The sequence below is a fragment of the Callorhinchus milii genome, unplaced genomic scaffold (assembly GCF_018977255.1).
Source record: "Callorhinchus milii isolate IMCB2004 unplaced genomic scaffold, IMCB_Cmil_1.0 Scaffold13, whole genome shotgun sequence".
Classification (NCBI taxonomy): domain Eukaryota; kingdom Metazoa; phylum Chordata; class Chondrichthyes; order Chimaeriformes; family Callorhinchidae; genus Callorhinchus; species Callorhinchus milii.
The window spans coordinates 19385936-19412212 of NW_024704754.1; the positions used below are offsets into that span (position 1 = coordinate 19385936).

The following is a 26277-nucleotide window of genomic DNA, read 5'->3' on the forward strand; positions in this document are numbered from 1 at the left end:
CCAACCAGCCTTAGCCTGTCAACATTAGCAATTATGGAAAGTATTACATTTATATGGAACACTAGATTTTGAGATACCAAACGGAATGTCTGACTGACTGGGTGAGATGTCAGTCAGGCCTTACTCAAACCCATTTCACAATACAGTGTTTTTATTGATCTTTAATACATTCTGTGCCCACTCTGTGTGTGAGTTAAACCTGATGAAAGCTCAGCCTTCACATGTGGGAGATCAGATCAGTGTTTTTGCATTGTCTTGTATATTGGTGTTATTGTAATATACATAAGAGAATAAACCACTAAGATTGTGTCACTAATTGCAGTCTGTGTCCCAGCGATCAGCACATTGACTGCCCAGTAACACTGCACAGTACTGGGCACATCAGCTCCCAGAGCTCTCATTGGGGAGAGAGGCTGGCAGTGAGGACGCACAAGGTCAGAGAGGGTGGTAGTGAGGACACACAGTTTCAGAGAGGCTGGCAGTGAGGACACACAGGGTCAGCTAAGAGTTTGCTCCAGAAACGTTATTCATTCCAAGATCCCGACATCTCTCAGCCACCGTGAGAATCCTTGGCTTTCACAGTTACTATCCCGGCACAGGTATCAGCTTTGTACTAGAGTCGCTGTACCCGCAGAACGCAAGCCACACTGTGTGGTGACTGAAGATTGTCTGTTAATATAATACAATAATATATCTCTGTATGATGTAGGTATCAGCCTTGCCCATGTGAAAGCACGCTCACTACGTTAGAAGAGAAGCTATTGGGGTATAAATGTCAATGATCATTTTGTGGTGCGGGATCAAGAAATTACGAGGAGTGGTCTGGGTCACTACCCTGCGTGGGGAGTACTATATAAATGCAAGTTGTTGTTGTCGGTTTGAGTCCCATGATGGAACTTGAAGCTCGGAGTCTAGGCTAATGCTCCAATAAAGTGCTGGGAGAGCTCCGTACTGGCAGAGACATCGTTCTTCAGATGAGACGTTAAACCGAGGTCCATCTGTGCCTGTTCATATGGCCGGTAAAGATCCCGCTGCGCTAGTGAAAAAGAAAATGAAGTCTCTCTCCCAGTGACATGGCTGACAATGCCCAGATAAAATTAATCACTCATTTCCTGGCTGCCACAATCACAACACTACAATAAAAATCCTGTGAAGTGCTTTGATGACATGACATGGTGTGATATCAAGTGCAAGAATTATTATCATAATTTGCTACCAATCTGAATGCAAATATTTTGCGCCATCAGACATATTGATTCCAATTTGCAGAGCAATAACCCAGTTTAGCTTTGATTATTGGGGTATATATAAATTGGTGTAAGATTGGATGTGTTTGTGTGAGATGCTGAGATGTACACTGGAAGGTTTGCGGGTTACTGACAGTAGCTCAGGTTGCGCAGAGCTTAGCTGTGGCTTTAAGGAAATACACTGCAGCCATTTTCTGTGTTAGTGGGAGAGGCAGACAGTGACTGAGGGACCACAGCATCTCTCAACCCAGAGACCTGCAGCTGCACCACAGCACTGCAGCGTTAGCCCAGCCCTGTGCTCAGAAAGGCAACCCAGCGTACACTGCATCTGCTGCGAACCTGGACACAAGTGAGTGTGTACATATACATATATATATCTATCTGTGTGTGAGTGTGTGTATATAGAGCGACAGAGAGACGTTTACAGTGTGAATTGCACCAAGTGAGCCCTGCCTGGCTGTCTGAGCAGGAAGCGTTATGCCGACAACAAACCCGCTTTATTAATTAAAATAAAACACCAGATAAAAGGAGAAGCATCGCTCGTTATAGCCGAACCTTTACATGTATTTCCTGTAATTAGTGCAATGTTTGAGAAGCCGTTCTCATTTCCCGCAGTTTATTCAGCAATTTCACGTGTCTGTTATTCTCTCTTTAAAAAAACACATCCAGGGGGTCGGGGGGAGGGTGTGGGTATATGGGCGGTGAGGGGGCTCTTTGTTTCTTCCCTGATCATCAGCACGAGTGTTTTCTTATTTTCAATGGATGTCTGCAGGTGGTGTGTGTGTGTGGGGGGGGACAGCTGGCTGTCACACTGACTGCCTCCCTTACAGACCAGCACAAAGCGCGTAGATGCATTTCAGTATCTCCCATTCTCAGCCTCGTTTCTTCCTGTAAATGTGTCGTGTGTGTATTTGGGGGCGCATATTAGGTGCAACATGCCCTCGTTTCTGGTTAGTGCCAGGCTTTGCTGGGTGTTGTGTGTCGGTGTTGTAGTTTTATCATTAATTCCATTCCTGTTCAATTGGTGCTGAGTCTGACAGCCACCCCTCCTCCCCAGAGGGCAACCCTCCCCGCCCTGCACCCCTCCTGATCCCAACCCCCAGCTCAGGTGCAAATCCCTAACTCCAGCGCCTTGGGACTTCCTCCCGGTGTGAAAGGCTCTGTGTAAATGTCATTTGCAGTAGTTGTTGTTGTTGTATTGCCCTTTCCCCTCCCTTGCTGACAGTACTCTGCTACAGTACATTACATTGGCTGGTGATAAACTGCAGTTCAGGCTGTGGGTGACTGCAGTCTATCACAAACCTCATTTATAATTGTTTAGCAGGCGCTTATTCAGTTAGATTTAGGTTAAATTTCAGGGCTGTAGTACTCACTGTTAGTTACATTGCTCAGGGTTTGTTTGCTGCTTTGCTCTGGGACACTGCAGACGTATGTGCATATGTGCGTGCATGTGTGTATGTGTGTGTGCGTGCATGCATGTGTGTGTGTTCCATGTTACAATTAATGGTTTCAGGGAAAAAGTAAATGCATGGGAGCAGAGGCTGTTTCTCCTCTGGATTTTCTGAGCAGAGTCAGGAACCATTACTGGGAGAACACATCAAAGCGCTTCACAGGATTCACTGTAAAGTGTAGTGACTGTGTGATTGTGGGTGAATGAGGCCAGCATCCAGCTGCTTATTATACTCAGAGCAAAGAAAGGTTTCCTGCCATCTGTCCTACACCTGCCCTGGGACACTGATTGGTGGAGACTGATTAGGGCTTGGGTTAGGATCTGCAAACCACAGCCATGTGGACAGCCTGCTGGCTCTGTGGTTACATTCTGGACTGGATCTGACATAAGAGGATTTCAGTACCTGAACAGACACAGAGACTCAACCATTGGGCTGATGACCTCCTGCTGTTCTAGGTGTTTCTCTGGGGTTTGAACCCCTAGGTTACCCTGGAGGTGAGAGTGAGAGCTGCATCGAGGCTCAGGTGGTGGCAGAAAGCTGAAGTGAAAGGGGAACAGCTTATTGTGTTTGACTGAGATAACCAGTGCGGCTATTTTGGTGTTTTTCTTCGTCTGAAATAAAAAGTGAATAATAACATTAATAATCATCATGACAATCCAATGCTATAATTGTGTCTCAGCCATGTTTGTGGTCTTGGCCACACTGTGTCCCTCAGTGATCTCACTGCACACAGCAGGTCAAACCCTGGACATTGCCCAATCACTTAGCCAGGCCAGACACTGTAACCCCGGGGTTAGTCAGGGGGAAAGTCAGCCAAGGTCCCTCTCTGATCACTGCCTCTTTACCCACCTTTCCCCCTCCCTCTACCGCTCCCTTTCCTGCTCCCCCTCCTCCACCAAAGTATTTTTGTACCAAGGTCTGTGTTGCCTGTTGTAATGGTGCTAACACGTGTGTGTGTGAGTGTCCCAATCATGCTCAGCACACGCCTCTTCACACAGTTGCTCAGCACCAGCGGAAGCGGGCTTCCTGTCTGCAGCATGAGAACTGCTCACTGCATCTGAGTGTAAGTGTGGTTCAGCCATCGCCCTAACCTTGGGGGAGAGAGGGGGGAGCAGAGACAGAGGAGCTGTGACCCTGTCTGTAAGCACCATCCTCACTGTTCCTGCGTGTGGAGATTGGGCTCATTCTCACTGGCTTGGCTGCCGTTTGGTGTCTGAGCAACGCCTGTTGTGACATACTCAGCAGATAGTCATCAGAGGTACTTTATTAAGAACTATTTTCAGGTAACTTCCCATTGCGGTGCTGTGTGCTGCTTGTCCTCAGCGCAGGCCCCTGGAGCACACACGGTGTCATTGAGGCCTGGGGAGGGTGCCCCACACCTCCCCCCAATTAGGGATCACCCGGGCATGGCTCCCCTCCCACGCCTCCCGCTGGGCAGTGCCACCGTTTCCACTCGCTACAGCTGCACGAGAGATGGATTAGATTGTCACTGAGCGGAACTGGTAAGCACAAGGAGTCTGGCTCAGTCAGGAACATTTCTGATCTGGGTTCTTGCTCCACATCAGGAGCTGACAAGCCAGAGTGACTCTCCAGCCTGTGGCTAGGGAGCAGGTGCAGATAAAGGTTTGCTTTGAGAAGAGATGTTAAACCAAGCTCCTGCCTTGTGCTTGTTCAAATAGACAGTAAATCCCGCAGCACTATTGGAAAAGAGAAGGGAGTTTCTCTCTCTCTTGGTGTCCTGGCCGACAATCCCCCAAACACAATCGGTCAGTCACTGGAAGGTCCTGTTTAGGGCTGTGCCACGTTTGCCTATAAAGACCGTTGGCTACGCTCACCAGACATTACCATACAATGTTTGTGGACAGTCCGTGTGAGGAAAGGTTTAAACTGTGGTTTTCTTCAAAGAATGTAGCTGTGAGCGAGCAGCTGCTGGACAGATGTGACGCAACTGTCAGTGTTGCCTAATTGCCTCTGTACAGATAGACAGAGAGGGAGAGGGTGACAGACTCCACACAGACAATGGCTACAGCACTGCCCCTCTCTGTGCCCCTCCCTTGGGGTGTCCCACCCCTCGTGGTGCCCCCCCACCCCCGCCCTCATGGTCTGGCTGTGTTACAGGTACCTGTGAGCGCTGCCGCTGTTAATGCTGTTGCTGTTGACGGGAAGATGACGACGCATGTGACGCTGGAGGACGCTCTGTCCAACGTGGACCTTCTGGAGGAGCTGCCGCTGCCCGACCAGCAGCCATGTATCGAGCCCCCACCCTCCTCCATCATGTACCAGGTACTGCCCATCCCCAGCCCCACCCACTTCTCCCCAGCCTCTACCCCTGCTCTGCCCACCCTCCTCCATCATGTACCAGGTACTGCCCATCCCCAGCCTCCCGCTCCGCCCACCCTCCTCCATCATGTACCAGGTACTGCCCATCCCCAGCCTCTCCCCCCGCTCCGCCCACCCTCCTCCATCATGTACCAGGTACTGCCCATCCCCAGCCTCCCCCCCCCCCCCGCTCCGCCTACGCTCTCCATCATGTACCCGGTACCTGAACCACCGTTGTGGCTCCGCAGTGAGAACGCGGACGCTGTCAGTCAGACTGTACCTGGTGGGGAGGAGGCGGGTGTTTATTGATGATGTTTCCTGGTCTCACCGCTCACCACAGGGAGAGACTTGGGGGATGGAACCATTTGGGTTTTTCTCCCCCCTGACCCTGTCCCCTCTCCCCTCTCCCACAGGCCAACTTTGACACTAACTTTGAGGATCGCAACGCGTTTGTCACTGGGATCGCAAGGTATATCGAGCAGGCAACAGTGCACTCCAGCATGGTAAGCCAGGGGGGCGGGGGTGGATGGGGGGACACGGGAGGGGGGTGCACTGGGGGACGACAGCACGGGGGGGTTGCACGGCTGGGGGGGCCTGGTGCGGTGGGGGGGTCAGGGGCCCCGGTCACCATGTGTGTGTGTGTGTGTCACAGAACGAGATGCTGGAGGAAGGACATGAGTACGCAGTCATGCTCTACACCTGGAGGAGCTGCTCTCGAGCCATCCCACAGGTAACATGTTCCCAGCTCTCTGTTTGTCTCTCTGTGTCTCTCTATGTGTGTGTGTCTGTGTCTCTGTCTCTTTCTCTCTGTCTCTCTCTGTCTCTCTCTCTTTGTGTGTGTCTCTCTCTCTGTCTCTTTCTCTCTGTCTCTCTCACACACCAGTGCCGAGTGGGTTGAGGTGAGTGTGATGAGGGCAGTGTCACTGGGTAAGAGGGAGCTGCCTCTGCTCCCCACCTCACACACAATCCTGTCCTCACTCCGCAGGTAAAGTGCAATGAACAGCCGAACAGGGTGGAAATTTACGAGAAGACAGTGGAGGTGCTGGAGCCCGAGGTCAATAAACTGATGAAGTTCATGTATTTCCAGGTGAGACTCAATCCCCACTGGAGCTCTCTACTCCAACCCCATTCCCTGCTCTCTCCCCCCATCGTGTCTGTGCTGGGGCTCGTTCCCCACTGGAGCTCTCTATTCTAACCCATTCCCTGATGTAACACCTCAGATAGTTGGTGTAAGATTGTGTTGTTGTGTTAACCCTTTGTATCCCGCCGCAGCGGAAGGCCATTGAGCGGTTCTGTGGTGAGGTGAAGCGGCTGTGTCATGCTGAACGGCGTAAGGACTTTGTGTCGGAGGCATATCTGCTGACGCTCGGCAAGTTCATCAACATGTTCGCTGTCCTGGACGAGCTGAAGAACATGAAATGCAGTGTCAAGAATGATCACTCTGCATACAAGAGGTGAGCAAGAGTCTGACTCCAGGCCTGAGCAACAGCACCCTGACCCCAGGCCTGAGCGACCCCTGATCCCAGGCCTAAGTGACCCCTGATGCCCAACCTGAATGACCCCTGACCCTAGGCCTGAGCAGGCCAAATGGTCAGTGACAGTTGCTGCTTACTAACAGGATGAACACCAAGTGTGAGTGTGGACGTGTGGAGCTACTGGTATCTGGGTGACAGGCAGTGGCGGACAGGCAGTGACGGACAGGCAGTGGTGGGACAGGCAGTGGTGGGACAGGCAGTGGTGGGACAGGCATTGGTGGGACAGGCATTGGTGGGACAGGCAGTGATGGACAGGTAGTGACAGACACTCTGTTCACAGAGCTGCCCAGTTCTTAAGGAAAATGGCGGATCCCCAATCCATTCAGGAATCACAGAACCTCTCCATGTTCCTGGCAAATCACAACCGCATCACTCAGGTAACCTCCGCAACACCATTCCCAGACTTTACCATGTGGGTTATGGGAAATGTGGAATAATGACATGTGTGTGTTCGTATGATAGTTTGAGTGTGTGTTGGTGATGCTGTGTGTGTTTGTGATGCTGTGTGTGTGTGTGTGTTTGTGATGCTGTGTGTGTGTGTGTGTGTGTTGGGGTTACTGTGTTGAGGTGACACTGTGATTGCCGTGTCGCAGTGTCTACACCAGCAGTTGGAGGTGATCCCAGGCTATGAGGAGCTGCTGGCTGACATTGTAAATATCTGTGTGGATTATTACGAGAACAAAATGTACCTGACGCCCAGCGAGAAGCACATGCTATTAAAGGTCAGTGGTGTACACACCCCATATATACACCAAACACAGATACACACACACCATATACACACACACCATATACACACACACCATATACATACACACACACAATACACGCACGCACCATATACACATACACACCATATACACACACATACATACATACACCATATACACACACACACACACCATACAGACACGCACCATATATTTACACACCATATACATACATACACCATATATACATACACATGCACACTCCATACACATACACGCACCATATACTTACACACGCACCATATAAATACACACACACATACATATACACATACACCATATTCATATACACACACACCATATAGACACACGCTGTATATACACACACTACAAATACACACACTGTATATACACACACACTGTGCTGCCTGTAGCTGTGTGTCTATGTTGTCTGCAGCTATGTGTCTATGCTGCCTATAGCAGTGTGTATGTCGCTATAGCTGTGTGTCTGTGTTGCCAGGTGATGGGCTTTGGCCTGTACCTGATGGACGGGAACGTCAGTAACATATACAAGCTGGACGCCAAGAGGAGGATTAACCTGAGCAAGATCGACAAGTTCTTCCGGGTAAGAACTTCAAGATCCTCACACTTGCGTACAAATCCCTCCTGGCACCTCCCTATCTCTCCGACCTCATCACTCCCCAATCTACCTCCTGGCCCCTCCACTCAACTGGCACCGGCTCCTGCTTGTCCCTCGCACCCTCCGCCCCACCGTTGGAAGTCATGCTCCGCCACTATTAACTGCTCTGAAATGCTACCCTGCGTGGAGTGCACTGTATAAGTGAAAGTTCTTGTTGTAAGAAGTCATGGTCAGCATTTCTCTCTGTCTGGTTGTCGTCTCTCTCTCTTTCACTCACTCACACTGTCTCTCTCTGTGTCACTGTGTATGTGTTGGTCACACTGTCTCCCTGACTCTCTCTGTGTCATGTTCTCACTCTCACACTCTCTCACACTCCCTCACTCACACTGTCTCTCTGTGTGATCACAGCAGCTGCAGGTGGTGCCACTGTTTGGAGACATGCAGATTGAGTTGGCCAGATACATTGAGACCAGCGCTCACTATGAGGAGAACAAGTCTAAGTGAGTATGGAAATAGATACTGGAAATGTGGCTGGGACAGGAGAGGGTGGGGGGTGGGGGGCTGCAGCGGCAGGAGCATGGAAAGCGAGGTTGGGGGTGGGTTGAGGGGTTGGGGTAGGGAGTGGGAGGGTCCTTGGTAAGGGAGGGGTGGGGGAGGTGGCGGGGGGCTGGGGAGTGGTCAGGGGGCGCTGAACAATCAGATCCTCAGTTCTGCTCTCGGGGGAAGCTCCTCCTCCCTCATCTACAGGCAACTCAACTCCAAGTGTGACTGAATGTGACTGTGAGTATGAGCGGGTGCGTCCTGGTTGTGTGTGAGTGGGTGTCTTTAAGTGTGAGCGGGTGTGTGTAAGTATGAGTATGTGTGTAAGTATGAGTATGTGTGTGTGAGTGGTTGTGTGTGAGCGTGTGTGTGAGCAGTGTTTGTAAGTGTGAGCGGGTGTTTGTAAGTGTGAGTGTGAGTGAGCTGACAGTCTCTCTGTGTGGCAGGTGGACATGCACACAGACCAGTGTCAGCCCCCAGTACAACATCTGTGAGCAGATGGTCCAGATCCGGGACGATCACATTCGCTTCATCTCAGAGCTGGCTCGTTACAGTAACAGCGAGGTGAGGGTTACAGGAACAGTGAGGTGAGCTGCCAGGCTGACACTGGCTGTTGTGTGTCAGGCTGACACTGGCTGTTGTGTGTCAGGCTGACACTGGCTGTTGTGTGTCAGGCTGACACTGGCTGTTGTGTGTCAGGCTGACACTGGCTGTTGTGTGCAGGTTGTGACGGGCTCAGGGCTGGACAGCCAGAAGTCGGATGAGGAATACCGGGAGCTGTTTGACCTGGCGTTACGAGGGCTGCAGCTGCTGTCAAAGTGGAGCACACATGTGATGGAAGTGGTGAGAACAGAGCGTCCGTCCCTCATATTGGTCATTACACTCTGTGTGTGGGTATTTGTGTGTTTGTGGGTCTCTGTGTCAGTGTGTATGTGTGGGCTGAGCTGTGAGTGGGGTCTGTGTCCTCCGTGTGTGTGGGTCTCTGTGTCAGTGTGTGTGGGGGGGGGGGTGGTCTGTGTCCTCAGTATGTGTGGGTCTCTGTGTCAGTGTGTATGGGGGGGGGGGGGTCTCTGTCTCAGTGTATGTAGGGGTCTGTGTCTCAGTGTGTGTGTGGGTCTGTGTCCTCAGTACTCCTGGAAGCTGGTTCATCCGACAGACAAGTTCTGTAACAAGGAATGCCCAGGCACGGCAGAGGAGTATGAACGAGCCACTCGCTACAACTACACGAGTGAGGAGAAGTTTGCTCTGGTGGAGGTGAGTGAGATGGACCTTCAACACATGGAGCCACGGAGAGAGACCAGCGCTCACACTTGCTGAATCTCTGTCACTGATTATCATGTGATAATGCCAGTAATGCCGTGATTATAGAAACACAGCGGGCTGGGAACACGGCTGGTGCAGGAATGTGACCAATTTACTATTACCAAAGAGTGAAACACAGCGAGGATATGAAACAGTAATGCAGCAGCTCAGGAGGGGAGTGAGAGCAGTAATGCAATTATGCAGCAATATGCGAATGCAGCTGATGATGTGTCTGTGACCCGTGGCCTCTCCCTGCAGGTGATTGCGATGATTAAGGGGCTGCAGGTGCTGATGGGGCGGATGGAGAGTGTCTTTAACCAAGCGATTCGCAACACTATCTACGCGGCTCTGCAGGACTTTGCTCAGGTCACACTGCGGGAGCCCCTGCGCCAAGCAACTCGCAAAAAGAAAAACGTGCTGATCAGGTACTGAGGAGCTGCTGCTCTGATGGTCAGTCTCTGGGCTTCAAGTCTGTCCCAACTTGACACTGAAGCTGCTGTCATACACTGACTGGCCACTAGGTGTCCCCACTGACATTCAACTGCAGACTCGGCCCAGAAAATAGTCATGTTTATTGCTCCTTCTGAGGGCCTGGTGGCCAGTCAGTGTATTACAGTAGGTGTAATGGGAACCTGCCGCCTGGTGGCCAGTCAGTGCATTACAGTAGGTGTAATGGGAACCTGCCGCCTGGTGGCCAGTCAGTGTATTACACGTTCAGTATGAGCATAGTTTTCAGGAAAACCATCAAATTTACCCCAGAGAAATTTTTAGCACAAAAGTAGATCATTCCTCTCATTTATTTGAATTTCAAATAATCCACTTTCCAGCTCTTTCTCACATGATAGTCAAAAACAATCTTTAAATCTGATTTAACACTTTTCCCATCAGGTAGATGTGTCAAAGTGCTTCACAGGATTTACTGTAAAGTGCGTGAGTGTGTTTTGTAGTTGATAATGTTTTACTGCTCAGTTCCTTTTCAATTTCCTTTCTGAATTATACCATTGGCCTCAACATCAGAATTGTGATGAGGTTTGGTAACCAGCCAATGTGTTGTTGTGTCTCCTCAGTGTGTTGCAGGCCATCAGGAAGACTATCTGTGACTGGGAGAGCGCCCGCGAGCCACCAAATGACCCCTGTCTGAGGGGAGAGAAAGACCCCAAAGGTGGCTTCGACATTAAGGTGCCCCGTCGTGCGGTTGGACCGTCCAGCACTCAGGTTTGAATCAATTGTTCTCTGTGTTCATGTCTTACTGGGAGACATATGCCTAGTCTCCTCCCAGCCTCCATGCCTCACCCCTCAGCTTGAGCCTCAGTGCCCGATGGGGGAAGAGCTCCCGCCCACAGCTCAGGCTCTTGCTGGATATTGGGTGATGATGGGATTGTGGCAGCGATGCCCATTGCTGTGTGTGTGTGGTGTATGCGTGTTGTAGGGTGTGTGTGCTTGTTGTGTGTGTGTTTGTTGTGGGTGTGTGTGTAAAGCTGCTCCTCTCCGCAGCTCTACATGGTGCGCACAATGCTGGAGTCGCTCATTGCTGATAAAAGTGGCTCCAAGAAAACCCTCCGCAGCAGCCTGGATGGTCCCATCGTCACTGCCATTGAGGACTTCCACAAGCAATCCTTCTTCTACACTCACCTCCTCAATGTGAGCGGTGAGTGAGCAGATCGCTCGAGCCCCTAGCCAGCCTCCCCTCCCTCAGTATCTACAGCTGGGCAGCACACACCAGCCTGGGGAGAGGTGTGGGATCTTGGCTGGCCCTGGCTTGTTGTGTTAGAGTCCCTTCAGCATTGCTGTGGCCTCTCACTGGCTGGCGCTGGCTGTGCGTCACTGGCTGGCGCTGGCTGTGCGTCACTGGCTGGCGCTGGCTGTGTGTCACTGGCTGGCAGTGGCCGTGTATGTCACTGGCTGGCAGTGGCCGTGTGTGTCACTGGCTGACCCTGGCTTGTTGTGTTACAGAATCCCTCCAGCATTGCTGTGATCTCTCACAGTTGTGGTTCCGTGAGTTTTTCCTGGAGCTGACGATGGGCCGCAGGATCCAGTTCCCCATCGAGATGTCGATGCCATGGATCCTCACTGACCACATCCTGGAGACCAAGGAACCATCCATGATGGAGTAATTAACCTCCTCTCCTGGCGTTGGCCCCTCCTCCCAATGCCCCTCATGCTGATGCAGCCCCTCCCCTCTGTTGCCCCTTCACCCCCCACCCTCCTACTCGCTGCCGCTCCCCCGACTTCGCTCTGTCTAAATGCCAAATAAAGACAATTTAGCAATCTTCCATAATTCTGCACCATCTAAACTTTAAGGCAAACGGTGATGGGCTTAGACTGGGTGTGACTGTGATGGGCTGGTGCACCCTGGCTGAGGATGTGTTAACGCTGAGTTAATGAGGTGGGGGTTATTAGCTGTGTTTGTGCAAGGCAGACATGGGGCTCTCTCATTTGCTCGCTAACACACCAACACTGTGATTCCCCGTGTGCAGGTACGTGCTGTATCCCCTGGACCTGTACAACGACAGTGCGTACTACGCTCTGACAAAGTTCAAGAAACAATTCCTGTACGACGAGATTGAGGCTGAGGTACGTGGGGACCCAATGGGGGGAGGGGGTCTACCCTGGGGGGCTGTGGGGCAGCTCTTTTGTCTGACCTCCTGTTTCTCCGCAGGTCAATCTCTGCTTTGATCAGTTTGTCTATAAATTGGCCGATCAGATTTTTGCTTATTACAAGGCTATGGCCGGCAGGTAAGATGGGGCGGGGGCAGAGGGTGGGGGCAGAGGGTGGGGTGGGGCAGAGGGCGGAGGTGGCTGGGGGACACCAGCATTAATTCTTGTGATTTTCTTTGAAGTGTTTTACTGGACAAACGTTTCCGAGCAGAGTGTAAGAACTATGGAGTGATCATTCCGTACCCACCATCTAACAGATATGAGACATTACTGAAACAGAGACACGTGCAGGTAATACTTCTGGCCCCCTCTCCCTCCCTATGTCAGTGACACTCCTGGTGCCTGGCTGTGTTAGTGACACTCCTGGTGCCTGGCTTTGCTCTTTATGCTTGTTGTTTGACGTGTGGATGTCCTCCTGATGTGAAAGGCACTTTAGAAATGTAATTTTGTTGTTGTTGTTGTTTCCAGCTGTTGGGGAGATCGATTGACCTGAACCGCCTGATCACACAGCGTATCTCCGCGGCCATGTACAAGTCACTGGATCAGGCCATCAGCAGGTTTGAGAGCGAGGACCTCACCTCTGTCGTGGTAAGCAGACTAGCTTGCCAACTAACCAAAAAACTGACAGCCACTACGCCCCGGGGGAGAGGGTGGGGTGGGGGGGGGAGAGAGGGGCCTGTGTGCGAGGAGATGGGGGTGGAGCGGGGGGGATGGTGACGGAGCTGTGAGTCCCCAGCCTCTCTCTTCCCCCCCCCCTTTGCTGTACAGGAGCTGGAGTGGCTGCTGGATGTGAACCGCCTGACCCACCGGCTGCTGTTCAAACACATGACACTGGACAGCTTTGATGCCATGTTCCGCGAGGCGAACCACAACGTGTCTGCCCCCTATGGCCGGATCACGCTGCACGTCTTCTGGGAGCTCAACTTCGATTTCCTGCCCAACTACTGCTACAACGGCTCCACCAACAGGTGTGCGCGGGCGGGGTTGGCCAGAGGAGAGGGAGGGGGCGGTTGGGGGCTTGGTGCTGCTTTGATTGTTTGGCCGCAGTGTGTAACAGGAGGGTTGTGTTCACCATAAACAAGCGGTTTGTGTCTCGCTGCAGGTTTGTGCGCACGGCTATTCCCTTCACGCAGGAGCCACAGAGAGACAAGCCGGCCAACGTGCAGCCATATTACCTGTACGGCTCCAAGGTCAGTATGTGCCGGTGTCAGTGTTAGTCACAGCCCCGGTCACTAACCTCCCGTATCCTCTGATCTGTGACCTCCGCCTGTCTTACAGCCGCTGAACATTGCCTTCACCCACATCTACAGTGTTTACCGTAACTTTGTGGGGCCCCCCCACTTCAAAACTGTGTGCCGACTGCTTGGCTACCAGGGCATCGCAGTGGTGATGGAGGAGCTGCTCAAGATCGTCAAAAGCCTGGTAACGAGGGTGGGGGGGGAGTGATTGAGTTATTGGGTGGTTACACACTGGGCTGGGGGTTGGGGGCTGGGGGCTGGAGGTGGGGGGCGAGGCGGGGGCTTGGGTGGGGGATGGAGGCTGGGGCTGGAGGTGGGGGGCGAGGCGGGGGCTTGGGTGGGGGATGGAGGCTGGGGCTGGAGGTGGGGGGCGAGGCGGGGGCTGGGCACTGGGGGCTGAGGGCTGGGCCCTGAGGCCTGAGCTGATGTCTCCTGTTTTCTCTCCAGCTACAGGGAACCATCCTGCAGTACGTGAAGACTCTGATCGAGGTGATGCCCAAGATCTGTCGCCTCCCGAGGCATGAATACGGGTCCCCAGGTCAGTCCCCAACTGAGACAGAGAGAGAGACACACAGCGTGTGTGCTGTTCCCCCGCTGTGCCCCCCCTGCCCCCCGGGTCCTCATTGCCGTGTGTTACAGGGATCCTGGAATTCTTCCATCACCAGCTGAAGGACATCATTGAGTACGCAGAGCTGAAGACGGACGTATTCCAGAGTCTACGTGAGGTGGGCAACGCCATCCTCTTCTGTCTGCTCATTGAACAGGCACTGGTGAGCCCCACCTCTCACCTCATACACACACTTACACACAAACACGGGCACTCACACTAACAAACACGGGCACTCACACTAACAAACACGGGCACCCACACTGACAAACACAGGCACTCACACTGACAAACACGGGCACTCACACTTACACACACAAACACGGGCACTCACACTTACACACACAAACAGGGGCACTCACACTTACACACACAAACACGGGCACTCACACCTACACATGCTGTGCATTGGCCGATGGCGTCACTGTTGCCCTTTGTGTTACAGTCTCAGGAGGAGGTGTGTGACCTGCTGCACGCGGCCCCATTCCAGAACATTCTGCCGCGTGTCTTCATCAAAGGTAAATGAGCTCACACCCACACCCCAGCGCTCACACCCACACACCGGCTCTCACACCCACACACCGGCTCTCACACCCACACACCAGCGCTCACACCCACACACCGGCGCTCACACCCACACACCGGCGCTCACACCCACACACCGGCGCTCACACCCACACACCGGCGTTCACACCCACACACCAGCTCTCACACCCACACACCAGCGCCCACCCACACACCAGCATACACACCAACCACTGCTCACACCCACTCACCAGTGCTCACACCCACACACCAGGGCTCACACTCATACCAGTGCTCACAGCCATTGACCAGCACTCGCACCCACTCACCAGCGCTCACACACACACCAGTGATCACACTCAGAAACACCAGGCGCTCACACCCACATACCATCGCTCACACCAACCAGCGCTCACACCCACGCACCAGCGCTAACACCAACCAGCACTCACATGCGCACACCAGCACCCACACACATACACCATCGCTCACATCCACACCAGCGCTCACACCCACAGGCCAGCGCTCACATCCACACACCAGTATGATGGTAACGGTTGTGCTCCGTGTGCTGATGCAGAGGGCGAGAGACTGGAGGTGAGGATGAAAAGACTGGAAGCCAAGTATGCTCCCCTCCACCTGGTGCCACTCATCGAGAGGCTGGGAACAGCACAGGTAACAACAGCACCAAACCTACACTGTGCCAGCCTTGTCCCTGGCCAGGCACCCTGTAAATGCCACACATCCTGATAGTGCCAATGACACACACTCTGATAGTGACAGCGTCACACAAACTGAGGGGAAGTTCCGTGTTCTTACCCTTGTGTTGGGGGGTCTCTGTTCTCATCCACAGCAAATCGCAATTGCCCGGGAAGGAGACCTACTGACAAAGGAGCGACTGTGCTGTGGGCTGTCCATGTTCGAGGTGATTCTGACGCGGGTGCGGAACTATCTTGCTGACGCTGTGTGGAAGGGACCGCCTGCCAGCAACGGGGTGATGCATGTGGACGAGTGTGTGGAGTTCCACCGGCTCTGGAGCGCGATGCAGTTCGTCTACTGTATCCCCGTGGGCACCAACGAGTTCACCGCAGAGTGAGTATCTCCCACCCCCAGCCTTTTGGCTAGGGTCTAGTGTCGTGTCTGTTCATGTCAGTTCCTCCTTGAGCTAAAGCAAAGCTGGGAACGTCCATCTTCTGTTGTAATTGGCTTGTGTTGGTTACATGAACCAATCTCAGCCCAGAGTGGGGAACATGGGCAGGCGAGCCCCAGGCCCCAGACCTGGCCCACAGGGAGTCCTGGCAATCCCGGGGGCTCTTTCGGAATCACACCCACATACCAGCGCTCACACCCAGCTGACCAAAAAAAAAATCTCTCTCACTGCTGTCTTTCTTTCTCTCTTTCTGCTCTGTCTCTGACTCTCTCTCTCTTGACAGGCAGTGTTTCGGGGACGGCCTGAGCTGGGCGGGCTGCTCCATCATCGTGCTCCTCGGGCAGCAGCGTCGCTTTGACCTGTTTGATTTCTGTTACCATCTGCTGAAGGTGCAGCGTCAGGATGGCAAGGACGAGATCATAAAGAACGTGGTATGTGTGTGTGTGTGTGTGTGCGCGCGCGTGTGCTTGCGTGCACTTCCCCATCTCTCCACCGGGGGAGCCAGAGCCTGGGGTCACCCACATGGTGACCACCTGTTTGATAATAATAATAATCCTTGCATTTGGTATAGTGCCTTATCAAGCGCTCTGGGACGCCACCCTGCGTGAGAGGCGCTCTATAAATGCAAGTTGTTGTTGTTTTATCACGTCTTCGAGACATCACAAAGCACTTCACAGAATATACTGTTATAATAATAATCGTTGCATTTGATATAGCGCCTATTAGGTGTTCAACATTCCTCAAAGCCCATCACAGAATATACTGTACTGTTAATTGACTGTATATTTTGTAGGTGAAACACAGCAGCCAATTACGCACAGCAGCGTCCCACAAACAGTTGTGGATTGATTGACCACATCTGATGGCTCTTTATTTCCACAGCCCCTGAAGAAGATGGCGGACAGGATCAGGAAGTATCAGATCCTGAACAATGAGATCTTCGCGATGCTGAACAAGTACCTGAAATCCGTGGAGAATGACAGCTCCACTGTGGAGCATGTGCGCTGCTTCCAGCCGCCCATCCACCAGTCGCTGGCCACCACCTGCTAGCCCTCCCCCACCCAACAGCCCCCTCACCCGCGGCTAACGGCGTCTCTCACATTCCCTGTGGACCGCCCAGTGCTGCTGCTTAGCTCATTTGATGGCCAGTCGTGGCTTTGGTTTCAGTCGGTTATGTGTGTCATGGTGTAACTGACCCCCATCACAATCGGCTTCAGGAGGAGAGTTCTGGAAAGTTCCACCACTGTAGGCCATAGGTCCAGACATTCTCCTCCGCCATCTCCAATGGGCGGGCTGCTCCTGTTTGATTTCTGTTGCCATCACATGAGTGAGCTCAAACCTGACCTCTGCATCAGCGGCCATTGATGGTGATCACCCTCTGCCTCCATCTTACTCTGACCTGCAGCGGGCATCCCCGCCAATCGGGGAGTGAGGGAGGGTCCAAGCCGGGGTCTGGGCTGGGTGCCCTGCACTAGAGGTCTAACTGTGGAGTCCTGTCTGTGGGGGGGAGGGGGTTGGAGGCTGATTCACTGGGGAATGGGAGAGTTGTTTGATGAGGCAATGGATTGAGGTGAACAAGAGAGAAGCTGTGGAATTCCTGTTTTATTTATTGTTTACTCTGTGACTAGCCAGAGGGTCATATTCCTGTGTTGTTCTGATTCCTCAGCCCGACAGTCTGCGGTTTGATTAAAGATATTTGTAAACTTCGGCTCCGGCCAGTGACCTGTGTCCCTCTCTCTCTATTCTCACTCTCTCTCACTCTATGTTCCTCTCTCAGTGTTCTTTCTCATTCTCTCTCTGTTTTCTCTCTCTCTGCCCAGCACTTTGCCATTTACACTGTGAGAATGTTTGAGACGTGTAATGTTGTGTTACTTGTGACGTTGTGTGTGCTACTTTGCTGAAGAGAAAGTTTATTAGTGGAACTAGTTTCTTAATGTTGTGGTGAATTATAACTTTTTAATATAAATTATTCTTTATTTGAGCTGTGTCCAGATTCGGGCTTGTTGTGTGTAGTTGACCTGCTTGCAGACCCTGGGACCAGAGATGTCCTCCTCCCTTCTCACTCTCCTCACCGCACTGCGCCTCGCTCACCCAGAAACTCCAACACACCCTAGATCATTAAACCCGATCAGAATCCTGCACTGGCCAGGCAGCAGGATGAGCCAGTGATCCTCAATGCCTAGTTTGGGAGGAGAAACCGGGCAGGAAAGGATCCCCTCCCACCACCAACCCCCACTAGCTTGTGTCTCTCACACAAACACTCACACTCACGTACAACACATACACACACAGAGAAGCTATTATTCACACAGGAATGTGGGATGATTTGAGGCAATTTAAACCAGTTTTACCAGCAGAGCCTGAATTCCAGGCACAGACTGAGGGTTTATTGAGGAAAAACCTGTGTATTATCAGGGCCGTGTGGCATCCTGTTGCCAGTTTCACTGCAGACTGACTGACTGTCCCCCTGAGTGACACTCGCTGGAAGCCAGTGCTCTGGTTTTCTGGCCCACGGGACAAGGACAATGGAACAGTTGAGAGCACAAAACTGACTGTACATGAAGTGGATGTACAACAATTGGAGAAATGTGTTAGGATCACGGCTTTTCTCCATTTATATCAATGATCTGGATTCTGGGATAAAGGGAACAATTTCTAACTTTGCTGATGACACAACAATTGGGGGAAATGTAGGCAATGGGGAATAAGATTGTGAGTGATGTCAGGGGCACACGGACAGGGTGAGCAGAGAGATGGCAGGTACAATCTAATGTGGGCAAGTGTGAGTTTAGTAGTTTTGTGGTAAACACATTTACACAGCTCAGACACTTGCGCTCAGTCCCTGCCCCCCAATGAGTGAGGGAGACAGAAAGCAGCTGGAGCTCCTGCTCCTGATCGCTGTACCAGCTGGAAGCTGTGTGAGGACATGATTGGGCCGCGGGTGGGCTGGCGGTCACTTGGGGCGAATGCGGAGCCTCTCGTGACAGTGTTCTCTGTGTTAGTCAGCATTGTGCTCTCATCATCATCATAAGTCAGTGGTGAGGGGGAGACGGAGAGAGAGGAGAGAAGTGAAGGGAGGAGGGGAGGGGAAGGGAGCAGTGAGGAGAGGGGAGGTGGGAGGGAAATTACTGCAAGAAATAAATGTACTCATTTGGGACGAAAATTATTTGCCGCTGAACAGGAACAGGTTGTATCAGGTGAGGTGCCTGCTGCCACCCAAGGGAAGGGAATGTTAATGGATGACCTCCTCCCATCCCCCTACCCATCATTCCAGAAGAATGTGGTGTCACTGGTGAGGGAGGGGGTGAGGCAGGGACGGCTGATGATGAAATGTCTGGCAGAGCGAGACACAGGACGTGACGTCATCTCACCCACGCAGGGCGCTGGGGACGGCACCAGTAACAACTGGCATTTATATTGCGCCCCTCATGCAGGGTAGCATCCCAGGGCGCCAGGCAGTGCTGATGGCATGATGCTCAGTAAGATCGCCATTCAGCTAATTCAGCAAACACAGTCACTTTACTTTACAGAATATCCTGTGAAGCACTTTTGAGGCATCTCAAAGACGTGATAAGGCGCTATATCAAATATGAGGATCATTATTATTATTATCAAATGCTGCACAGAGAGAGCGTGGAGAGTGTGAATGGTCCTGTGTAAGGGGTTACCCTGGGGGAGGGGCGCTATGTGAGATGCACTGCCCTGTGTGCGGATGTGCAGGTCCCATAAAGGGGTGGGTGTAGCTTCAAGAGGCGGCTGGGTTTCAGGGCGGGTCAGTGTGGCTCAGGTGAGACACACACATACCTGGGACAGCAGCGCCGAGCACAGCACAGCGCCACCGCCTGTGTAATGTTTCATTGAACCTGTTGCTCTCACACCCCCAGGTCAGGACCATGGAGGCTGCTGTGCGGGGCAACGGCAGCTGTGCCCAAGGTGAGGGTCTCACACAGTGAGCTTTGGGAGTGTGTCCAGCGCGGGGCTGAGCTGAGCTGCTCTAAACCGCTCACATTGGGGTTCGCTCCCTGCCTTCTCCCTCTTACTCCCCCCCTCTCCCTGTCTCTGTCCCTGCCTTCTCCCTCTCACTCCCTCCCTGTCCCTGCCTTCTCCCTCTCACTCCCTCCCTCTGTTCCTGCCTTCTCCCTCTCCCTCTCCCTCTCTCCCTGTCCCTGCCTTCTCCCTCTCACTCCCTCCCTGTCCCTGCAATCTCCCTCTCACTCCCTCCCTCTCTCTGTCCCTGCCTTCTCCCTCTCCCTCCCTCCCTCTCTCTGTCCTCTGACTCTGCCTTCTCCCTCTCACTCCCTCCCTGTCCCTGCCTTCTCCCTCCCTCCCTCTGTCTCTGTCCCTGCCTTCTCCCTCTCACTCCCTCTCTGTCTCTGTTGCTGCCTTCTCTCTCTCTCTCTCTAAGACGAAACTGTCGAGTTTTATTGACAAACCGCGAGCTGCCAGCCTCTGGGACCCGGGGACTCGGCTCTGGGTAAAGCACATCATCCTAACATGGCAGTGATTGGCATCCAGTGTGTGTGTGTGTGTGTGTGAGAGAGAGAGAGGGGGGGGGGGGGGCATTTTTCACAGAATGAATCGCTCCATTACGTGTGACAAGTTACAGAAATGTTATTAATCACATCAGCTGTGATTGAGGCTGAGCTCTGGGGGTCAGAGATTCACAGTGAGGTCCAGGCTGGGACGTGGGGAGCCAGGACTGGAGTTCAGTTGGAATGTGGAGCAGCAGGAACCACATGGGCCCCAATGTGTACAGTACACACTATACCTTAAGTCATATAGTCATAAACCTTATGGTATAGTCACTAACCCTCACTTTACAACTCTCAATTCTCTTCATTGTATTGTTTGTGAAAGGTGTTAATTATCCGTCTGATTCAGGAAGATGGGGAGGGAATCATTTCATCCAAACAGCCTTCAGGAGTAGGATCTCTGGCTTTGTGTTTGCACTGATGTAACATCTGACATTCCTCCAGGGTAATAATAATAAATAATAATCCTTGCATTTGATATAGCGCTTTTCACGTCGGGAGGACGTCCCAAAGCGCTTCACAGAATAGACTGTAAAGTGAATTAACTGTATATTTGTGGGCGAACGCGGCAGCGAATTGCGCAAAGCAATGTCCCAAAAACAGTCGTAGATTGAAAATGACCAATTTATTATTGTTTTTGTTTTTTTGGAGGGACTATTATTAGGCTCTGTGTGGAGTAAGGAAACTTGCCCAAGGTTTCGCCCTCTGCCTGGAATTGAACTCACGTCTCTCACTTGCAAAGCGAGTGCTCTAACCACTGAGCTACAGGACTCCATGAGCTACAGGGTAAAGGTTATTCATTCCTGGCTACATGCACAATGGCTACCGACAAAAACAGTCACTTCACTTGATCTTCCTATGAAGCGTGCTTGATAGTTGCGATGATTCTTGATGAGAATTTACTTCTTTCTCCTGAAAGGTTTAATCTCGGAACAGAATTTGCTGAACGATTTCACAAACATCAGTGACCTGCAAACACTCTGCAATTTCAAAGTCAAGGTTGTTTTTGTAAATCTGAGGCTATTGATTTGTGGCTTGGGGCCGGGCTGCTGTGGGCTCTGGCTGTAACTGAGGGCTGATGTCCTGTGCCCTTGGCTGGTCACATTTTCATCTGGTTACTTTGCCAATATTGGGAAACCCATCAATTTGAAAGGAAATTTTACTATTAATGCACTAAAGGTCATCGACCTGAAATGGTAATCCACCTTCCTTTCTCCATAGATGCTGCATGACCTGCTGAGTGTTCCCAGCCACTTCTATTTCTATTTCAGATTTCCAGCATCTGCTGTATTTTGCCTTCAGTTTGTAACCTCCTGAGTCAGGAGATTGTGGGTTCAAACCCCACGTCAGGACTTTGACGCTCCAGTACAGTAATATAATAATCTTGCATTTAATAATCCTTGCATTTGATATAGCACTTTTCACGTCTTCTCGACGTCTCAAAGTGCTTCACAGAATATACTGTAAAGTGAATTGACTGTATATTTGTGGGCAAAACACGGCAGCCAATTGCGCACAGCAGTGTCCCACAAACAGTCGTGGATTGAAATCACCAATTTATTATTGTTTTTTTTCTTTTCATACTTATTTCATACTGAGAGGAGAGCTGTCTTGTGGGAGGTGCCGTCCTTGGGATATAATTTAACTGAGGTCCTATCTCCCTGTTCAGATGAACGTTAAAGTTGGAAAAGAGAAAGGCGTTTACCTTTATGGAGATTTCATACCTGTTAAACCTGTGTGTTTGGGCAGTGATTTGCACTGTTATCATGGTGAAGGAGGTGAGGCCTGATGGAGACCCCTCAAACCCTCCTGGGGAAATCTGAGCCTCACCCCCCGGAGTCCGTGCTGTTACCTGATATTGCCTCTAACCGGTTTGTCAGGTTGGCGTTACTCTGATGGGCAATGTCGGTGTACAGAAGCGGGTACAGGCGGTGTGTAACTCCGCCTGCGGGTGGCCTCGGAATGCTGGGTGCGAGCACCCACAGAGACACACACACACACACACACACACACACAAACTCACTCTCACACATACACACATACTCGCATACAGACTCCCCCCCCCACCACCACCACCAAACACACCTCCTCACCCACACTCCCAGAAAGGGAGCAGCAGAAGATTGCGGAATGGCAGTGTAACGCCTGTGTGTTTGCAGGTGGCTCTGTGTCTCTGGTGTGGCCGGAGTCGGCATGTCGGGCTGTGTGCCGGATAGTGAGCGTGGAGCAGCTGTGGGGACAGAACGCGTCTGTGAGTGCGGAGCCGATGCGCGGGGAGCACTGGGGGCATCAGCAGTTCTATGTGGGGCTGAGCCTCGCCATCATGTCCAGTGTCCTCATCGGCATCAGCATCATCCTCAAGAAGAAGGGGCTCCTCAGGCTGGCGGAGCTGGGGGGCACCCGGGCAGGTAACACCTCCCCCCTCCCACTGTGCTGGTGTGTGTGCGTGCGGGGGGGGGGGGGGGTGTGCGTGCTCCGTGCGTGTGTGTGTGTGCGCTCTCTGTGTGCGCTCAGTGTGTGTAACCTTCCTGTTGTGTGCAGGTGATGGGGGCCATGGTTATCTCAGAGACTGGATGTGGTGGGCCGGGCTCCTGACCAGTGAGTACAGTGTACAATATCAACGTCGCTGCTGTTTACATCATTAATCCTTATTTTCCTGAGTGACATCCGGGGGGGAATGTTTGTTATTGTCACTGAATGGATTGCCCTCTGTTGCGTGTCCGCCTCTCCTGCGCCCTCCCTGACGTGTGTTTGTGTGTGTGTTTGCAGTGGGCGGTGGGGAGGCCATGAACTTTGCAGCTTACGCTTTCGCTCCTGCAACTGTTGTGACCCCGCTGGGAGCTTTGAGTGTCCTCGTCAGGTATGTGCTGGTCATCACCATCATCGTAACCGTCACCACCATCATCATTAGGACCATCTCCGGGGTTTCATGATGTGGTGAATGGGAAGGGGCTGGGGTGGGAGTGGGGGTGTGTGTGGGGGNAGAGTGAGCAGAGAGTTTACAGTAGCAGTACTGCATAATGGATTCTCTGATCCTGTGTGAAGGGCGCTCCGTGCAAGTTGTTGTTGCTGCTGCTGTGGTTGTCATCCAGGCTGGAAACCTACGTGTGTGTTTACAATGTCAGGGATTTGGAGTTTGGGAAGGACTGGGAGCATCTGCGAGGCCAGGGGTTGGGCCAAGGGCAGAGGTGGAGGTTGTGACTTTTGTTGCTGGTGTGAAAGCTCCAAGTGTCACTGAATTCTCTCTCTCTCGCCCAGCGCCGTCCTTGCCTCCTACATTCTGGCGGAGCGGTTGAATGTGCTGGGGAAGGTGGGCTGCACACTCAGTATCCTGGGTTCCACCGTGATGATCATTCACTCTCCACAGGAGGAGGAGGTCAGGTCCCTGGAGGACATTGCGCTCAAACTGCAGGATCCAGGTTTGTTGATGATGTTCACTCCTCCTCTCCCCTCATCTTCTCTCCTCTCCTCTCTTTCCCTTCCCACAGGGACTTCCTTCCGATGTGAAGGGAGCTATTGGAATGTAATTTGTTGTTGTTCTGGGAATGGGATTAGTCAGTTTGAAAGGTTGTCCGTGGCTGTTCCTGATGTGGATTCTGGTCCAGCAATGCCTAGCCATGCTCTCTACAGCCTCTGCCTTTCTCTCTGCAGGTTTCCTGGTCTTCGCCAGCATCTTGCTGCTCACGGTGCTGATCCTCATATTTTATGTGGCCCCACGGTCTGGACAGACCAATGTCTTGATCTACATTGCCATCTGTTCGCTGATTGGCGCTTTCTCTGTCTCCTCCGTCAAGGGCATCAACATCGCCATCTACACCTGCCTGGCCGGTCAGCCCGCCTATCGTCACCCGCTCACCTGGATCCTTGTAGCCTCGCTGCTCACTTCCATTATCACGCAGGTCAACTACCTGAACAAATCGCTAGATCTTTTCAACACCTCCCTGGTTTATCCCATTTACTATGTCTTCTTCACTACTGTGGTCATCACCACCTCGGTCATTCTCTTCAAGGAGTGGTACAGCATGTCGGCCATGGACATTGTGGGCACCATCAGCGGCTTTGCGACTATCGTGCTGGGAGTCTTCATGCTTCACATCTTCAAAGGTCTTAACGTGAGCATTGAGAACATGTCTGGGGTTTTGCAGGAGCCCGAGACCCTGGGCACTGCCCACCTCCCACTTGATGATAAGCTGATGCTGTTGGAGAATACTGAGGGCTCCAGGTTCCCCGAACAGAAGCCAAGTGTCTTTGTCATTTATGGCTGAAGCTTCAGACCACGAAGTAAAGTGCAGTGACTGATTGTATAGGTGAGCGTCTCAGTCAATAATGCACATAGCTATGTATCACAAACTTCCATCATGTGGATGACCAATTTTATTTGTTGGCTTCCCTTCTCTTTTCCAATTGTGCCAAAGACCTTTAACCTCCACGTGAACAGATATAGAAGGGACCTCAGTTTAATCTCTTATCTGGAGGATGACAACTCTGTTAAGGAATCCCAACATGGGGTTTGAACCCACAGCCTTCTGCCTCCAAAGCCAGAATGCGACCACTGAGCCAGGGTGATCTTGAGACTCTCTTCAGCCTCGTTGGCTTCACAGGAATCAGAAGACAGATGTGCACAGGAGTGGCATTCCGGAGACACAGGAACCTGCGCCTCCCTCCTGCGAGTTAGGGATTGACTCACGATGGCCTGGACTCGTTGATGTCGCTCTGGTTCTCGAACCTGCAGCAAAAGCAAGTTATAACCAGCTCCTCAAATCCTTACACTGCCTCCAACACCTAACCACCATTTACTGGTGGTTTAGAGCCAGGGGTGAGCGGCAGCCATTGGGCTCTGAAGGTCTCAGTTGCTTGTTGTAAACATTTGTTTAAACAGATTTGTCTGCTGCAGGGGACGCCCATCTGTCCCCGATGGCTGAGAAATGCTGAATTTATTAAACAAGGATTTAAAGTTGGTTTGTAATTGCTGAGTTCAAGAGTTTGTTTTCCCACCTCCAGGACAGTGAGAGTTTGGTACCTGGGAATCTGTGGAGTCCTGCAGCTCAGTGGTTAGAGCACTCGCCTCACAAGCGAGAGACCTGGGTTCAATTCCTGGCAGGGTGAAACCTTGGGCAAGTTTCCTTACTCCACACACCTGGTAATAATCCCTCAAGAAAAAAAAATAATAATGAATTGGTCACTTCAAACCACGACTGTTTGTGGGACACTCACTGCTGTGTGCAATTGGCTGCCGCGTTTTGCCCACAAATATACAGTCAATTAATTTTACAGTCTATTCTGTGAAGCGCTTTGAGACGTTTAGAAGACGTGAAAAGCGCTATATCAAATCCAAGGATTATTATTATACTATCTTGCTCACACAGCTCAGAGAGTTTCTGCTGATTTTATTTTAAATGGTTGTAGATATTTTTATATAAACAAAGAGTGGGGTTTAGAGAGATCGATGAGTCCATCAGAGGCGGCTCAAGTTCTCTTGAGAATGGACAGGCGACGTTGTGAACAGTTGGCAGAAATCTCAGCAGACTCCCAGTAAAAGGCACAAACCAGGGTCTAAGTTATCTGCTTCCTCTTGCTCCAGTTAGCCTCAGGTGGCCTAGCCTGAGCTCACACATTGTTGATTTGTCTTAAGTATAATTGAAATGCACAATAAAACAACATATCAGTCGACCTTACAGAATCTAATGGTCTATAATATTAAGGTCATCACAATTACAAGTTTCACATTGGCAAAGCTTAGCAATAGTACATATATATATTCCTGTGATCCATTATTCTTTGCCAAGAACGGCTTCCCCAGGTTGCTTCACTGTCAAGATGGTA

At 51.7% G+C, this 26277-nt stretch overlaps 2 protein-coding genes across 5 annotated transcripts; both read left to right on the top strand.

Moving 5' to 3' along the window:
* Positions 1-1406: 1406 nt before the first annotated feature.
* Positions 1407-17903, top strand: cyfip2 (cytoplasmic FMR1 interacting protein 2). Of its 4 annotated transcripts, XM_042339865.1 has the most exons (32): positions 1407-1596; positions 4817-4974; positions 5167-5173; positions 5431-5520; positions 5670-5747; positions 6003-6104; positions 6290-6471; positions 6833-6929; positions 7146-7274; positions 7783-7887; positions 8311-8402; positions 8889-9006; positions 9166-9285; positions 9571-9696; positions 10003-10169; positions 10812-10959; positions 11239-11392; positions 11698-11854; positions 12222-12318; positions 12404-12480; positions 12585-12693; positions 12871-12990; positions 13171-13370; positions 13505-13592; positions 13681-13824; positions 14088-14178; positions 14280-14410; positions 14693-14765; positions 15353-15447; positions 15626-15864; positions 16206-16353; positions 16805-17903. In XM_042339865.1, exons 2-32 carry the CDS (start codon positions 4865-4867, stop codon positions 16970-16972), a joined length of 3762 nt encoding a protein of 1253 aa, XP_042195799.1. In that variant the 5' UTR covers positions 1407-1596; positions 4817-4864; the 3' UTR covers positions 16973-17903. The 4 variants fall into 4 exon arrangements, with proteins under 4 accessions (XP_042195799.1, XP_007906307.1, XP_007906308.1 ...); XM_007908116.2 differs by lacking the exon at positions 5167-5173 and having other exon boundaries at positions 4817-4981; XM_007908117.2 differs by lacking the exons at positions 1407-1596; positions 5167-5173 and adding an exon at positions 3764-3956 and having other exon boundaries at positions 4817-4981.
* Positions 17904-19682: 1779 nt separating this feature from the next.
* On the top strand, positions 19683-25420 carry LOC103188215 (magnesium transporter NIPA2). Its single transcript, XM_007908115.2, has 6 exons — positions 19683-19855; positions 22614-22862; positions 22996-23052; positions 23224-23314; positions 23713-23873; positions 24106-25420. Exons 1-6 carry the CDS (start codon positions 19816-19818, stop codon positions 24717-24719), a joined length of 1212 nt encoding a protein of 403 aa, XP_007906306.2. The 5' UTR covers positions 19683-19815; the 3' UTR covers positions 24720-25420.
* The last annotated feature ends 857 nt before the right edge of the window (positions 25421-26277 follow it).

Coding starts and splice junctions, on each gene's coding strand:
- LOC103188215 (XM_007908115.2), top strand. CDS start 19,816: ATGGAGGCTGCTGTGCGGGGCAACGGCAGCTGTGCCCAAG. Junction 22,863..22,995: donor GCTGGGGGGCACCCGGGCAG/GTAACACCTCCC, acceptor TGTTGTGTGCAG/GTGATGGGGGCCATGGTTAT. Junction 23,053..23,223: donor GTGGGCCGGGCTCCTGACCA/GTGAGTACAGTG, acceptor GTGTGTTTGCAG/TGGGCGGTGGGGAGGCCATG.
- cyfip2 (XM_007908116.2), top strand. CDS start 4,865: ATGACGACGCATGTGACGCTGGAGGACGCTCTGTCCAACGTGGACCTT. Junction 12,694..12,870: donor TGAAACAGAGACACGTGCAG/GTAATACTTCTG, acceptor TGTTGTTTCCAG/CTGTTGGGGAGATCGATTGA. Junction 13,593..13,680: donor ATTACCTGTACGGCTCCAAG/GTCAGTATGTGC, acceptor CCTGTCTTACAG/CCGCTGAACATTGCCTTCAC.